Consider the following 17,500-nt stretch of genomic DNA (forward strand, 5'->3'; position numbering starts at 1 on the left):
TATGTATTAATATAATTATTCTTACACAGAAAACAGAAATGCATTTATATTAAATTCACACCTCACCTTTCCTTCCTCCCTTCCTCACCTCACCTAGATGAATGAGATTAATAATAATAATAATAATAATAATAATAATAATAATAATAATAATAATAATAATAATAATAATGATAGTAATAATAATAATAATAATAATAATAATAATAATAATAATAATAATAATAATAATAATAATAATAATAATAATAAATTATTATTATTATTATTATTATTATTATTATTATTATTATTATTATTATTATTATTATTATTATTATTATTATTATTATTATTATTATTATTATTATTATTATTATTACACTGCCCAACAAATTTTTGGGGGGCATATAAGGTGAGACCATTCTGGGGGAATATTGGGTTCGCTGAATTCGAAAATGACATTAGTTTCGTCCAGTTGGCTCTAGTTTTTGAGATATTGTTGAAATGCGTTTTTCGTATCTGCGAATCCGTACACAATGATACTAATTGGATTACCGTTTTACTGGTACATGAATATTTCAACAAAACCACATTTATTATGATATTTAGGCTATTAATTGATAATCAAACTGTCGAATAAATGTACCACTTTCATTTAAGTTGTCCGATTATATATGAATACTTAAAATGTGGTATTTACTTACAGTATGCTACTATTTGAACACTGAACAAAGAAGAGCCACAACATTTTCCAGTAGTATCCTCATTTAATACAAGAGATTAATGAAACATTATAAAATTAAAATATGATTTCCAATGAAATTTCACACCCAAAGTAAACAAGGAAAATATATCATTTAAGCTAGACAACATACTGTCTCGCAAGATCAATCTCGCAAGCTGTCCAGGTCACTGTACTTTGCTTCATCTGAAGGAAGCTTCTCTTCTATGACTTCCTTTTTTGAGTTTCCCAAGTACAATGACGCATAAGGCTCCAGCAGTAATCGGACATCATGTGGGCGTTCCATCGGCCTTGGTACCGCTCCTCCATAGTCTTGATGTCTTGGTGGAAACGTTCTCCCTGTTCTTCGCTTACATCACCAAGGTTTTCAGGGAATCTGTCTAAATGGCTAAACAGGTAGTAGATTTTGATACTCATTCTTGTTCCCAGAGCTTGGAAGTGTTTTAGCATCACTTCGACTAGTTCCTGGTAGCTACTTGATTTCTTTTTACCCAAGAAGCTTTTCACAACTGCGACAAAAGAAGACCACGCGGCAGCCTCAGGCTCAGTCAAGCGGGAGACAAAATTTTCATCCTTGATCAGCTTTCTAATTTGTGGCCCATCAAAAATTCCTGCCTTCAGTTTCTCATTACTCAGACCAGGAAATTCTGAGCAGATGTAACTGAAGCATGCACCATCTTGATCTAATGCTTTCACAAATTGTTTCATTAGGCCCAATTTGGTATGTAGTGGAGGCAGGATGATTCGATCACGGTTAACCAGCGGTTCATTTATGACATTTTTCTCCCCCACAACAAGCTCCTCACGAATGGGCAAATCTTTCTTTTCCCAGTGCTGATTGTTGGCTCTGCTGTCCCATAGACAAATGGAACATGGGTACTTGGTATAACCACTTTGCTGTCCTAACAAAAAAATAACCATTTTTAATTCACGCATATGATCCATTTATGTTCATCATACCACAGTTTTTGTAAAACCATTTTTACACTCGTGTAGTGCTCTTTCGATATTACTGAATGGCCAATTGGGACACAACACTTGCCACCATTGTGCAACAATACACACTTCAGACTTCGTTTAGAGCAGTCACTGAATAAACGGCACTCATCTGGATTGTACTTGGGCAGTCCCATTGCTGTAAGAAGGTCTTGGATGTTGTTGCAAAATACAAAGTCGTCTTCTTCACTGAAATAACGAATAAGTTCCTCGTCTCTGTTACAGTAAATGTTATCTTAGCGTCAGAGTCAAGAACACGGTGCTCACTGAGACGGGAGGCTAAAATCTCAGCTGCCTCTTTTGACAAAGCTAGATCTCTAACCATGTCATTCAGCTGTCCTTGTGTGTAAAGCTTCACTTTTGCAGTCTGAAAATCTCCCAAATACGAATGAATACAACTACTTAAATTTTTTGATGTCCAATATCTTTAAAAGTAGAGCCAATTCAACAAAAGTAAATACATTTTCGGATTCAGCGACCCTGCTTTACCCTAAAAACGTTCTAACATCCCGTGCCTTTTGAATTTTTTTGTTGTTGTTGGCCAGTGTTATTATTAATATTATTATTATTATTATTATTATTATTATTATTATTATTATTATTATTATTATTATCATTATTATTATAATTATATCTATAATCAAACTATATTGATCTTGGCTACATTGGAGAGAGAGAGAGAGAGAGAGAGAGAGAGAGAGAGAGAGAGAGAGAGAGAGAGAGAGAGAGAGAGAGAGAGAGAGAATGATAAAATAGAGAAGTTACAATGATGTTAAAAACAGATATACGTAGTGTGTACTATGGTCTATGTTATGCATCAAAGAAAAATTTGTACGGGACATGAGACTGAGCGGCGATCATGTTACTGCTAATTGCTTGTACTGTTATACACTGCCATGTACAGTCATCGTCAGAGGCAGTCATGGCGCGCCGCCTTGGGTTGACTGACGAACCGATTTGTTTTGAGTTATTCATTTAGTATTTAATTTTGAACAATAACTGAAATCAGAATGATTGAATCACTGATTCTGATGACTGATACCGATTGACTGATTGAGTCTGATTCACTGTAAAAAAAGACATCTGTGAGCATGTCGTGCTGCAAATGTCTTCGATGGTTTTCTAAGTAACGCAAAAGATGCCGCAGGATTTTTTAGTGCGGTCCGTGGTAGTGCGGTATTTTCAGAAAGTTTGCGGTAGTGCGGACAGTCGCCACCCGCCAGTCCATCTTCAGTTGGTCTGCCCGTGTGTTTCACGATATTTATAATTGACACAACACTACTACTACTACTACTACTACTACTACTACTACTACTACGACTACTACTACTACTACTACTACTGCTACTGCTACTACTACTACTAGTACTACTACTAGTACTACTACTACTACCACTGCTACTACTACTACTACAGAAACTACTACTAATACAACTACTATTACCATTAATATCTCTACTACTACTACTGTCACTACTACTTTTACTAATGCAGAAAGTTTTTGGCCATTCATTACGTACTGAACGCGATTGTTATTGTTTCCGATGTGCAACACTTTACATTTGTTAACGTTAAATTTCATTTGTCATTGACTGGCCCAACGTGCAAGTCGATCTAGATCCGATTGTAATGCTTCTTCGTAGAGTATCGTAACTACCTAACTAGCGATTTTTGTGTCATCAGCAAATTTTGATATTTTACAAGTGAGCCCATCATCGATATCATTAGCATAAATTAAGAGGAGCATGGGACCAAGCACTGACCTTGAGGTACGCCGCTTCTGACATCGAGCCAGTTATAAGGCTACGTCCGCACTAGGCAGCGGAACGCTGCTTCTGTTTTTCGCTGCCGCTGCCTGAGTGTTGGTCATACATGTAATCCCATGGAGCTGTACGCACTAGCCGCTGCTTCATACAAGCAGCGAAACGCTGCCTCGACACGAGCAGCGTTCCTACAGAAACAGAAGCAGCGTTGCGCTGCTTCTGTTTAGGTGGTATATGCATTTCTATGGAGCTGTCTGCACCAGTGCTGCCAGCGGTTGGGAAAAAATCTTTCAAGATAGGTCGTAGAAATCTTTCAAGATCGGTATTTTTTTTTCAAGGTTGACCATAATGCAGAAAGTGGATAGAAAATCAGGAAAATTTTTGCTTTGTGATCAAATCCTTTCATGGGCGGATTCTATTTCTGATACCAGTGCTATAAACTTAACAATACGTAACTGATTTCAAGATTAGTCCCTACAACATATTTTTTATCTTATATTTCTGCTTTATTGTAAGTTTACTAGCGTACCTTCAAATACTCGTACATACGTGCTGCCCTTATTAGTGCTAGTTATAGCTACCTCCACCACCAACAACAAGTAACAATTTTACCAAATACACCACATGAGAGCAATAAACTAAGAATCATTATACCTACAAGTAGCTACACCCTATTCACTGTGGTTATTTTTTATCAGTCTCATTAGCTACAGAGACTCAAATTGCTTATCACTAATCCTCGAATGGCACACTCAGCTTCACTGTGTTCTCGTGGGACAAATAATAAGGGTCTTTAAGTGAATAATACACCATGACATAGGGTGGAAATATATCAATAACGAATAACAAACTCTTTAAGTTTCAATTCACTAGATACACTCACCAGCGAAGCAAAACAAAGGCACCAGCTGAAGGACTAGTCTGTCAATGCGTGTCTGTCACTGTGGCCTGTGGGACGTGTATTGTACGCGTTAGCTGGACATCAGCTGATCCTCTCTCTCTCTCTCTCTCTCTCTCTCTCTCTCTCTCTCTCTCTCTCTCTCTCTCTCATTTTATGCGACTTTTATGTAGTCACTGTAGATTTTTCAAGATTTTAGGAATTTTAACTTTTTTTTTTCAAGCTTTCAAGGATAGGGTAAATATTTCAAGATCTTGAAAATTTTTTCAAGCGCTGGTAGCACTGGTCTGCACTACCTAGAGACCACTGCGGCAGCGCTCAGTCAGTTTCAAGCAGTGATGGAGGAAGGTGCTGCGAGTTGTTCTATCGTAAGTGAAATATCCCTGTACGCCATGAAATATTAACTGAATATTTTTTTTTTTTATGTTAATCTATATATAAATTTTCGTACTGTCTGTCTGTGTGTGTGTGTGTGTGTCTGTCTGTCTGTCTGTGCCCTATCTCCTCCGCCCCAAGACAACCCACCTGGACATATGAGGTATCGATGGAAAGGTCATGACCCAAGGAATGTTATAGTGATAATTTTGGTGACCTTTGACCAATCAGAAGGTCAAAAAAGGTCAAATAAGGTCAATTTTTAGTATTTCTCCTATCGGCTTCAAACTCGAGGAACATATATTTCTTGAAGAGGCCTACATTTCTCACTATGCAGGATTTTTTTACCAAAGATCAAATTAAAGTTCAAATAAGGTCATTGTAGGTCATTTCGCTGATAAACTTGAAACTCGGGAAACCTACACTTCGTGAAGAAGCCTACATTTTTCACTTACAAGTTTGGAGTGGTAGAAGGATCATCCTGAAACAAGCCACCAATATCTTCCTTTGCTGTAAGATAGCCTCAGCTAGGACACCATGCAATAGAGGAAGTACTCTAAACCAAAAGTATGCAGCCATTTGGCTGCAAAGGGGCTGCTTGTGATTAAAATACGGCTGTTTGTGGTTAATAACTTTTTAAGTGATTATCAAACCTATTCTGATAATTCAATAAAGTTTGCATTTGTTTTTTAAAATAACATGTTAGCTTCACAATCTATGGAGATACACCTATATTAATTTTCTTGTGGAAATAACAGATTTTAAAAGTTTTGTTTATCTTTTCAGATAATGTCGTGAGTGGAAGTAAATATAGAACGGCTTATTGAATTAGTTCAAGCAAGAAATTGCATCTGGGATATTTCTTCAGAGAATTATAAAGATAAAAATCTCAAGAAGGAAGCCTGGAGAGAAATATGCGAAGAACTAATTATTGGCTTCAATGATTTGGACAACAAGGAAATGATAGCAAAATGTAAGTAACATAGATTTATTTCACAATGGTTAGGTATTTCAATACATTAATGAAAACATGGCTACATAGGTAAATAAAGTTTCATCTGTTGCTACAAACAAAGTACCTAAGGACATACCTAGGTATATAAAGTTTGAAATGTAACTACAAATAATAAAGCTACTAAGGACATAACTACGTAAATAAAATTTGAATTATAACTACAAACAATGTACTATACCTTGGTAAATAATTTAATCTATAGCTCCAATCAATGTACAGGTAATGGAAAACCAATATATATATATATATATATATATATATATATATATATATATATATATATATATATATATATATATATATATATATATATATTCATTCAACCATTCATCATTATCATGAGTGCGATGTATCGCAGTTTCAAAAATTATATCATATCATTCTGCCAGGAAACAGAACCCTGATAGCTAGTGAAATAGTCTGCAAAGTTATCTCTTATGTTGTTGGCAGCTCTCCCTCCACGGGCTGCGCCGCATGGTGGCACAGGAGCAATACCTTGAACATTTCCCCTGATAGCGGTATCCTCACGATTGAATCCATCACGTCTTCGTACAAAATTATGTAACACGCAGCAAGCCTTTGTTATGTCAATTGCAGCATTGAGGCCAACATTCATCGGCGTATGAAATATCCTCCATTTATTTGAAAGAATGCCAAAGGTACATTCAACGTACCTTCTCGCTCTGGACAGGCGATAATTGAATATTCTTTTTTTAGGTTGTAGGTAATTTCCTGCATAAGGTCTCAAAACAGAGGAAGAAAGACCAAAAGCCTCATCTCCAACAAACATATGCGGAAGGGCTTCATTTTGTCCAGGCGGAGTGTTCAGAGTGTTATTTTGAATAGATTTGTAAAATGTAGATTGCTTGAAGATATTCGAGTCACATTCTTTTCCGTATGACCCTATATCTACGTATGTAAATAAATAATCGCTGTCACAAACAGCTAACAAAACAATGGAAAAGTAGTGCTTGTAATTATGGTATAGTGATCCGCTGTGTTTGGGCTTAATAACTCTGATATGTTTTCCGTCGATTGCGCCGAGGCAATTCGGGAAGTTAGCATTTTCATTAAATTTTCAACAATTTTGTTCCACCCTACCTCGCTAGGCGTTGGAATTTCTTCATTATGTAGTATTGTCCAGATAGCCCAACACACGTCTCTTATGCAATCACTAATTGTTTGTTTCCCAACTCGGAAACTGTACTGCAGATCTGTCGTTGAGGATCCAGTCGCCAGATATCTGAAAAAAATGTATTGCTTATTAGCAAGTGGCACACGAAAATTAATCTACAAAAAAATCCATGATTCGTAGAGAAGGGCTTCCGTATTTAAACTTATTAGAAAATTATGATATATGCTATACATAACTATGAAAAACACTACTTATTCATGCTATTTTTTCCGCAGGTAAATCCCTTCAAATGAAATGGAAGAACGTCAGAGAGAAATATTTGAAACAAATAAGAATTGAAAAAAATGCTGCTTCTGGTTCAGGGTACAGTAGTAAAAAACCCTATGCTTATTCCCAACATCTGGAATTTTTGAAAGCAATTGGAGAAACAGTCCAGACAACATCATCAATGGAAAATGATGAAGACCGTCAGGGAGAATCACCAACAGACATGTCATCAATAAGGTCACTACATGAAAAGAAACCTTCAGCCCAGAGAAATAAACGTAGCAAAATTTCCACATTTGAACATGAACTTCTTCAGAAATTGGACACGCATGAGGAGCAAAGCACGCATATGGCTTTTATGAAGGGTATTGAACCCTCACTTCAAACTTTAACTGCAGATGAAGTACTGGAATGGCAACATAGTGCTATTGAGGCCCTGCTCTCAATCAAGAGAAGGAAAGGGCATCAGAATCCTGTCTACTTCTCAGGTCAACAGGCTTCGAGCAGCTTCACCAATCAAAGTTTCACCTTGCAGCCTCCTACGCAAAATGTCATACCTGATTCTATGAGCAGTGCGCTACCTATGCATCGCAGCGCTTATCAAACATGTCCCCAGACAACACTTCAGCCTGTTCCTTCACCTGTTGACTCGATTTATTCAGATACATCAAGCCTTGTTGAATTATAAATTATGACAATTTTTCCCACTGCATTATGTAAATGCAGAAGGTACACTTGATTTTCCTCTTTCACAATAGGAATATTATGATTTTGTATATTGTTTTCTGAATACAATATAATATACTAGCAGAATTAACAATTGCTTTTTTTATTTAAAGAATGGATATATATAGTTTCCTATTATTTTCTGAATATATTTCATACCTTTGTATTGAATTTTAATTCCCCCGTGTTTTGGTTGCTGTAGTGCTATTGTTTTGTGTGAGTATATTAACCGTTAAATCAACTCTACTATACGAAATATTTAATTACAAATATAAATATAAATATATATCTTAAAATAAATAATGTGACACATCCTTAAAAACTTACAAAAATAAAATTTGAGCTCAATTCTGAAAATATAACAAAATTCATTAACATAAACATATAACTTACCTGATTGCTATGGTCAGTTGCTCATCTGGCGTCAAGGCATTTCTGAACTTTGTGTCTTGTCGTTGAAGTGCTGGACCTAAACGATGTAAAAGTTCATTATATGATGCCTTAGACATTCTATAATAATTAAAATATTTTGCATCGTCATCCTTTAGTTCTTTAATTAAATTATAAAATGCTCCTTTTCTTGTTTTGTTTTGGAAAAGAGGATGAACCCAATATTTTTTTTCTTTTTTTCTTGTTGTTTCTTACGCAACAAGTACGCAATTGCCACTTTTATCGTCAAAGTTTTCATATTTAATAGCACTGCCACACAACCGCATTCGACCGTAGTCAGGAGCACTCTGAAACCAAAAGGCAGCGGCAGCGAAACACTGCGAGCAGCGAAAAATAGCTGCAGATAGCACAGGCAGCGGCAGCGAAAAACAGCCTAATGCAGATAGCACAGGCAGCGGCAGCGAAAAACAGAAGCAGCGTTCCGCTGCCTAGTGCGGACGTAGCCTAAGATGAAACACCGTTTTGAACTACTCTCTGTTTCCGCTCAGAGAGCCAGTCCACAAGCCAATTGTGAACGATACCTGAGATACCGTGCGCCAATAGTTTGCTGAACAATCGTTTGTGGGGGACCTTATCAAATGCCTTTTGAAAATCCAGATATATAATATCTACTGATCTGCTTTCACCTCAAAAAATATAATGAAAAATATAAAGTAAGTTAGTTAAACACGAAGGTTTGCTACGGACACCATGTCGCGAATAATTTATCATATTATTTTCTTCGAAGAACTTCACCATATTGCCGCGAATGATGGTCTCCATTAACTTACAAACAATCGATGTCAGGCTAGAGGAAGGAAGATAAGAAAAGGGGGACGGAGAGAAAAGATGGAGTGAAAGTAAGTAAAAAACGGGAAGATGGAGGGAAGGGAGAGGCAAGAGTAGAAAGAGGGAGAACGGATGGATTTGGTGGGATGAAGGAGGAAGGGAGGGAAATAAAGGAGGGGAAGGAGAAGGAGGCGAGTGAGGGACAGAATTCAACCACAATGTTATACCCACCACCAGCAATATCACAACCAACATAAATACCGTTGCCACGGCCACCAGCAGCAGCAACACTATAACCATTACCCCCTCAACACCATCCCCACCATCCCCACCACCATCCACACAACAACCACCACCAATATCACTATCAACATAAATACCATTAGCACAATCCACAACAGCACCACCACAACCACTACCACCAGCACAACCCATACCACAACCGCACCACACCTCACCTGCTTTATCTGCAGCCAGCGGGTCTGCGCCAAGGGTCAGCAGGTCCTGCACCGTTCTCGTGTGGCCCTGCCAGGCAGCCAGCATCAGTGGTGTTCGGTCGTCGCTGCCGCGGCCCTCCACGCTGAGCCCCGCCCCCAGCAGGCAGGGCAGGAGGTGGCCGCGGCCCCACAAGGCAGCCAGGGCCACCAGGCACCACGACCCACGTCTGTTAGAGGGGACGGTCACCTTGGGGTCTCCTCCCCTGGCGAGGAGCACCGTGGCCCTGCCCTCGTCTCCTTCCATTACGCTGCGTATGAGCTCCGGCAACAGTGTCTGTGTGTGTGTGTGTGTGTGTGTGTGTGTTGGGGAGAAAAACACGCACAACTTAATATTCACAGTCACAAAACCATCAAATGAGTTAGTAATTACTGGCAATAACACGACAACTCACCTGAGGTGAAAGTTTATAAAGGATATAATTATAGTAATATAAATAGAAATTACAATAATGATAATAGTAACAATACAAGTAATAATAATAATAATAATAATAATAATAATAATAATAATAAGATTAATTATTTTTAACATTATCATTATCATTATTATTTTCATAATGCGATAATAATTATATGTCCTGGTTCTAGGGGTGATTTGTGTACATCTCTCTTTTAGAGAAACACTATCCATTTCTATTGAATATGTGTCAAAACACTCCAAAAAGGCGTGGGTACAACTTTCAAAGCTGGTAATTTATGTAATTACTGGATGTGAAAGAATATTTTTGCTCATGAGAATTTTTTAATAGTGCGTTCCCGTTTTTCATCCATATTTCATCAGATTTTATATTAAAAGACTTAATGTCACATTGTCTAATAGCAATGATGTAGAAGAACAGAAAACAATGCCATTTGTTACGGTTTTACGGTCAGTGTGGGAATCTGACACCAAATTTGTTGGAAGTCTGTGGAATTTTATGACAACACTTTGAATGAGTGTCCCTTTGTCAAATATGCATCCAAATCAATGAAACTTGGATCAAAACTTCACATGTTCCCTTTTGAATAAGAAATATTAACATAATAAGTACTGTAAGTTAAATATTTATTCAATTATTTTTCTGAAAAAAAAATCACACGTCTGGCATCCTAGAATATTCCCACTTGTGTAAACATAATCCCCTGCAGTGCAAAAACTGCAAGCAGTTTGCACTTGCTTTTTTGTACTTTTTTGTTTTACATCTCCGCCAGTAGCGCCGGTAGGCTTTCTTCAGGGGCCAGGTGGTCGGCCCAAGCCCGTCAAGGCGCAGGCAATTTTTTTTATAGTGGCGCCAGTTATGCTTGGTTCATGCTGCCCCCCGGAACTCATTCTTGATTCACTGGACGGTTTCTTCGTAAGTCTGGGTTGACGGATGGTCTTCTGGACAGCACGTGGGTAGTTTTAGGCCACTCGGCGGTGACTGAAAAATCCCAGGTGGTAGCGTAGGGATTCAAAACGTCGTTGTCCATGGCGTGGTGAATGCACTGCCCACACGCTAACCACTCAGCCACCGCCTCCCTTGTGCGTTTGATATGTGACAAAATTATATAGAAATCACAAGTAAAGTGGGTTTTCCTTGGGCGTAAGGGTTGGGACAGGTTATATTAAGCTGCCTTACATTTGATGCGTATTTACATAATGTGTGCAATGCCATATGCACTTATCACGCAATAATTATTAAAGGTGATTTTGGTTTTCACTACAGACATGCACAGAATATATTCTTTTAGGTGCTTAGTGATGTCCCGTTGAACATTCAAGTAGAATAAAGTAAAGCAGCAATATACCATCACGATGAAGCATGTTGAATTGACGCCTTACCTGGCTGAATAAACTATGTTGACAAAGACTTATGCATAATGTGTCAGGGAAATTAAACGGAAAAAATATTTAGAATTGAAAATGGCCGAAAAAGAATTCTTGACCCAAGTAACATTCGAGGTGATATGGTGACAAAAAGACTGACTTTTGAACTCGTGACGGTTTTGTATAACATCTCAATAATAATTGAAATACAATGTACACAATGGACAGACAGGATACATACAAAAAAAAGTGCTTTAAAACATTGGATTCAAGTGGCTCAGAATATCTTGGTCATACGCCGTCTCGTATTTAAACACTTAGAAGTCCTCCCAGCATATATTTATTCAAGACAGATCGGTACTATAATATACCTGGCATTATCTGTGACAGCAACGTCCACAGGAGAGTGTATGGAAAGTACAGAATCAGTGAATCAGATTGAGCAGCTAAGTTCCTCTAAGCAACAAACTTTTTTTTCATAATGCAGTTTCTACTAGAACCCGCGGTCTTAAAAAAAAAAAAAACTACTGTATTTGGTGCTGACATTTATTACCACAATGAGTGCATGGTTAAGCACATATACAAGTAGTCATAGTCTATGGGCCCACAATGCCTCCTTAACAACATGTATGGAAAAGGATTGTACCTGAATGAGGTATATTCCAAAGTGCCAGCCAGTGGGTTTTGGGTCACAGGGCCCACGAAGCTTGAGCTATTCTTTCAATTATCGTAATTTACCTGTGTTTCTCTGGACCTTGCAACAATTACACTTCAATATAATAACTGACACTATTGTTAATAATTATGTAGCCGATCATTATTTTTTTTCTGGTAAACGAGAGAAAATATAAATGCTGTCCGGCAGCCTCTCCTCATCCAAAATCGTTATTGCATGAAAGATCTGCGAAATCAAGCAGGAATGGGCTCTTTAGAGTTATTCTATTTACATTACAATATTTGCTGAGTACCTGCCGTTGGTGTATCAGTGTCGCCTTTGGCGAAATGTATCAAAAACATTAGGGCGTCAGCCATCTGGACAACCTTCTCCTTCACAACAATAGAAAGGCTTTCGCTCCCGGCTTATTATACCCCGCCCTCAAGTGACTGCTGGTTGTTGTTTGAGATGAACCAAGACCTTGGGTGGACGTCTACCACTACCAGGAGCGTGGGAAGGTCAAAGGTGGTGGCGTTTAAGTCTGGGAGTTGTTGGTGAAGGGAAACATTATTGACGGAAGCCAATGTCGCACACGGACAAAAAACAAAGGAGGTCGCTTTCTGCCGAGATGCCTGGCGCCCACATATTTTTGATAAATTCCGCCGAAGGCGACACTGATGCATCCAAAGCAGATACTCAGCATATATATATATATATATATATATATATATATATATATATATATATATATATATATATATATATATATATATATATATATATATCTATATATATATATATATATATATATATATATATATATATATATATATATATATATATATATATATATATTTAAAAAAGCTCATTTCTGCATCATTTCACAAGTCTTTCACTCAAGAACGATTGTGGATGAGGAGAGGCTCCAGGACATCATTTATACTTTCTCTCGTTTACAAAATAGATAAAACAACGATAATGATGAGCTACATTTTTATTAACAATAGAGTCACTTATTATATTGAAGTGTAATTGTTGCAAGTCCCAGAGAAACGCAGATAATTTACGATAATTGAAAGAATAGTTCCAGATTCGTGGACTCTATGGCTCTAGCGGTGGTGATACCTGCTAAGGATGAATGTACCCCTTTAGAACGAGGGCTGATGGATGGAACATGTTATGAACTTAATGGAATCAGAGACCATCTCAATAGTGTAGATAATACTAGTCTTATAATTCTCGCAATAGAGATGCTACGATTGTCCCTGTGAATCAGTTCAGAAATGGTACCGACTTAACCTATCCACAAGACAAAGCTAAATCAGTTATGGTTTATCATACATATATCTGTACATCACATGCTCTATGAGATTCAATAAACTCCTCAGACCCCATAAATGTAGGTGCTAGCATCATCAGAAAACCTTTTGATGATTATGATCTTGGATTCGGTCAGATTTTGTGATGCCCAAGACTTTTAACTTGCATGCAGTGATAGGCGTATCCCTGGTCCCATTCTAAAGTTCTTAGGTAGTCTGAATGCTTCCAAAGTTATGAAACGGTCCACCATAACCATCATGCATGAAGCAGAGAATTGTGTACAGGATGTAGTTTGAGGCATCTCGTTCTTTTGTTAAAAGCTCAGTTTATCTTAAATAAAAAATGTCGAGAAACCCGGTCGCTTTATAAGCAATGATTTACATACACCATCATGGACGAAAACGAACGCCCATACATGTCATGAATGCAGAGTCTGTCGGACCATGGATACACATATTACTGCACGCATGATGAAGGTCTTCGGCATCACAAAGTCTGTCTTCGAGACCAAGATCATAACCATCAGGAGGTTTTCTGATGATGTTAGCACTTGCATTTATGGGGTCTGTGGAGTTTATTGCATCTCCTTGAATATTGTGATGTACAGATATGTGTATGATTAACAGGGACAATAGTAGCATCCCAAAGGCGAGAATTATAAGTATTATCTATATACTATTGAGATGACTCCGATTTCACTCAGTTCATAACATATCCAGTCATTAACTCTCGTTTTAATTCAGGTGCAATCCTATTCTATGCTTGTTGTTTAGGAGACATTGTGGGCCTTTGGACTGTGACCCATACATGTACATATATTTGCTTAAGCATGCACTCATTGTGGTAATAAATGTCAACACCAAATACAGTGCTGGGTTTTTGAAGATCGCAGGCTCTAGTAGAAACTGCATTATGAAAAAAAAAGGTTGTTGCTGAGAGGAACTTAGCTGCTCGATCTGATTTACTGATTCTGCATTTCCCATACACTCTCTTGTGGACGTTGCTGTCACATACTGCCAGATTTATTATTACCGATCTGTCTTGAATAAATATGTGCTGGGAGGACTTCTAGTCCAGCATCAGACTCAACCAAAATTTAGATTCGTTCAACATACCCTATAGAAAAGGTTTGACTATACAAAGTGGTAGAATAGGCCCTTCAGAACACCCCAGGTAGTTAGTGGATTCAGATTGTGGTATCATTTAAAAACTGTATACCATTTTATCTCCAGACGAAAAAAAATAATACCGCATAGTCATTTCACAGTTTTTACAATACAGCAGTTATTTTCAACAAAACAAGAATGTTTTACATATCATAATGTCCGTAATGAGATGTTTTTTAAGTACATATGTATAGAATTAGTGTAATACTTCACAAGTAATTAGGATATTACATTAAATGTAAGCACATAAGCAAAAAAATTTTTTTTTTCTTGTTATTAGGATTTTATGATAGTATATCTTTCTTTCTATAATAATGAATGCCTGTATTTCAATGCTCTAAAAGCTTTCTCAACTATCCTACTATACACTGTGAAACATTAAGCTTGATACATACATTATTATTACCACAGGAGGGAAATGAGTATCAAGTTCCCATGGTCACACCGCACCGAGCAGTTCGGGGGCTGCTCTGGCTCGAGTCTGAGTACTTGCTTAATAGCATTGGTATCCATTGAATATTGATAGCGAAATGAATGTAAACATGAGTGTTGTGTTGTTTACCGTATTTTACGATTAAAGTCTAAATAAAAATTAGTGCAGTAAGCTTTCAGATAGTTTTTTTTTTTTTTTTTTTTACCCATTTGTAAAATGTCTCCATACATGTTACTGATCATATAGCGACGTTTGTATATGAATCCTGTCCATTAATGTTTTGTTCTTGTTTTGTTGTTAAATCTATGATTGCCTCTTCTATGAGTAATCGATATTTTTGTATTTCAGATTGTGAGAAAACAATGGCTAGCGAGGAAAATCAGGAACGGTTGGACCTTTTGCCTGCTAAAAAGCGAAGACGTCATACAGATTTCAATAAGTGCCTTATTTGTCAATTGGATTCCAGGGAAAATCTTAGAAGACCCACAGTATCATCTATTCAGAAACTTGTTGAAACACTTGAACGTAAACAGGATGATGTTTATGAACGTTTGAAGGGAGATCTTGGCACACTTTCCACTGCTGACATTCAGTTGTACTCAAAATGCTATGCAATATCTACTAGCAAAAGTTTATCAAAAGCAGTCAGTTTGATGATATAAAAATCATGTGCACAAAAAGGAAAATAAATTTGTGGAAAGTTTATCAAAAGCAGTCAGTTTGATGATAAAAAAATCAGAGGCATCCACTTCTGTTTTATCACGATCCCAATCATCACCCACTGACTGGTCTGTATGTCTTTTTTTCAAAAAGAAAACACACAAGAAGGTTCTACATATAAAAAAATGCTACTTCCCTCAATATTTTCAAAAGAAAACTAAAAGAAAACATTCTGGATACTTACTGAACATAGCTAAAATTATGATTTTCAATTTTCATCTTATAAGCACGTCTTTTGCAATTTCAACAAGTAGAATATGAATCTTGTCTCTAATATACCTATGTATCTGTCTGATTCCAGAACTCATTGAAACTGATACTTCTTTAAAGGTTCTTCTACCTGTATGTTCATTCGAGTTTGAATCTGAAAGTTCACTTAAAACCTACCCATAAGCTTGTATTGTGCAAGGGATGTACTGTACTGTCCTATTCTACATATTGTTTTATTATCTGTCTACATCTTTTGTATTTGTTTATATGTATCTTACACTATTTTGTATTGTACACTGTTTTGTATATTACTTTGGTATTTTGTATTTTACACTGATTTGTATATTACTTTGGTATTTTGTATTTTACACTAATTTGTATATTACTTTGGTATTTTGTATTTTACACTAATTTGTATATTACTTTGGAATTTTGTATCTTACACTGATTTGTATATTACTTTGGTATTTTGTACTTTACTTTTGAATTTTGTATTTTACACTATTTGATATATTACTTTGGTGTTTTGTATTTTACACTAATTTGTATATTACTTTGGTATTTTGTATTTTACACTAATATGTATATTACTTTGGTATTTTGTATTTTACACTAATTTGTATATTACTTTGGTATTTTGTATTTTACACTAATTAGTATATTACTTTGGTATTTTGTATTGTACACTAATTAGTATATTACTTTGGTATTTTGTATTTTACACTGTTTTGTATATTACTTTGGTATTTTGTATTTTACACTGTTTTGTATATTACTTTGGTATTTTGTATTTTACACTGTTTTGTATATTACTTTGGTATTTTGTATTTTACACTAATTTGTATATTACTTTGGAATTTTGTATCTTACACTGATTTGTATATTACTTTGGTATTTTGTATTTTACACTATTTGATATATTACTTTGGTATTTTGTACTTTACTTTGGTATTTTGTATTTTACACTATTTGATATATTACTTTGGTATTTTGTATTTTACTTTGGTATTTTGTATTTTACTTTGGTATTTTGTATTTTACACTATTTGATATATTACTTTGGTATTTTGTATTTTACTCTATTTGTATTTTACTTTGGTATTTTGTATTTTACTTTGGTATTTTGTATATTACTTTGGTATTTTGTATTTTACACTATTTGATATATTACTTTGGTATTTTGTATTTTACACTATTTAATATATTACTTTGGTATTTTGTATTTTACACTATTTGATATATTACTTTGGTATTTTGTATTTTACACTATTTGATATATTACTTTGGTGTTTTGTATTTTACACTATTTAATATATTACTTTGGTATTTTGTATTTTACACTATTTGATATATTACTTTGGTGTTTTGTATTTTACACTATTTAATATATTACTTTGGTGTTTTGTATTTTACTCTATTTGTATTTTAATTTGGTATTTTGTATTTTCAATTATTGTTTATTGTTTCTATATAATACTTCTTTCCAATATTATGTTTTTTTCTTCTTATGATTTGTTCATTATGCTTTTTATTAACACTCTGCCTGAAAAGCTTTGCTTGGTATAAGGGCAGGCCTCTATATGGGTAGGCGGAGGC

At 35.9% G+C, this 17,500-nt stretch overlaps 1 protein-coding gene across 1 annotated transcript in view; it reads right to left on the reverse strand.

Annotated features, from left to right (window-relative positions):
* Positions 1–17,500, reverse strand: part of LOC127000151 (serine/threonine-protein phosphatase 6 regulatory ankyrin repeat subunit B-like) — a gene marked incomplete at its 5' end in the record, with an annotated part of 23,379 nt that overhangs the window by 1,442 nt on the left and 4,437 nt on the right. Inside the window, one exon of the mRNA XM_050863578.1 lies at positions 9,576–9,888. Coding sequence (XP_050719535.1) covers positions 9,576–9,888 — 313 coding nt within the window. The remainder of the gene's footprint in view (positions 1–9,575; positions 9,889–17,500) is intronic.

This window comes from Eriocheir sinensis, chromosome 1 (genome assembly GCF_024679095.1).
Source record: "Eriocheir sinensis breed Jianghai 21 chromosome 1, ASM2467909v1, whole genome shotgun sequence".
NCBI lineage: Eukaryota > Metazoa > Arthropoda > Malacostraca > Decapoda > Varunidae > Eriocheir > Eriocheir sinensis.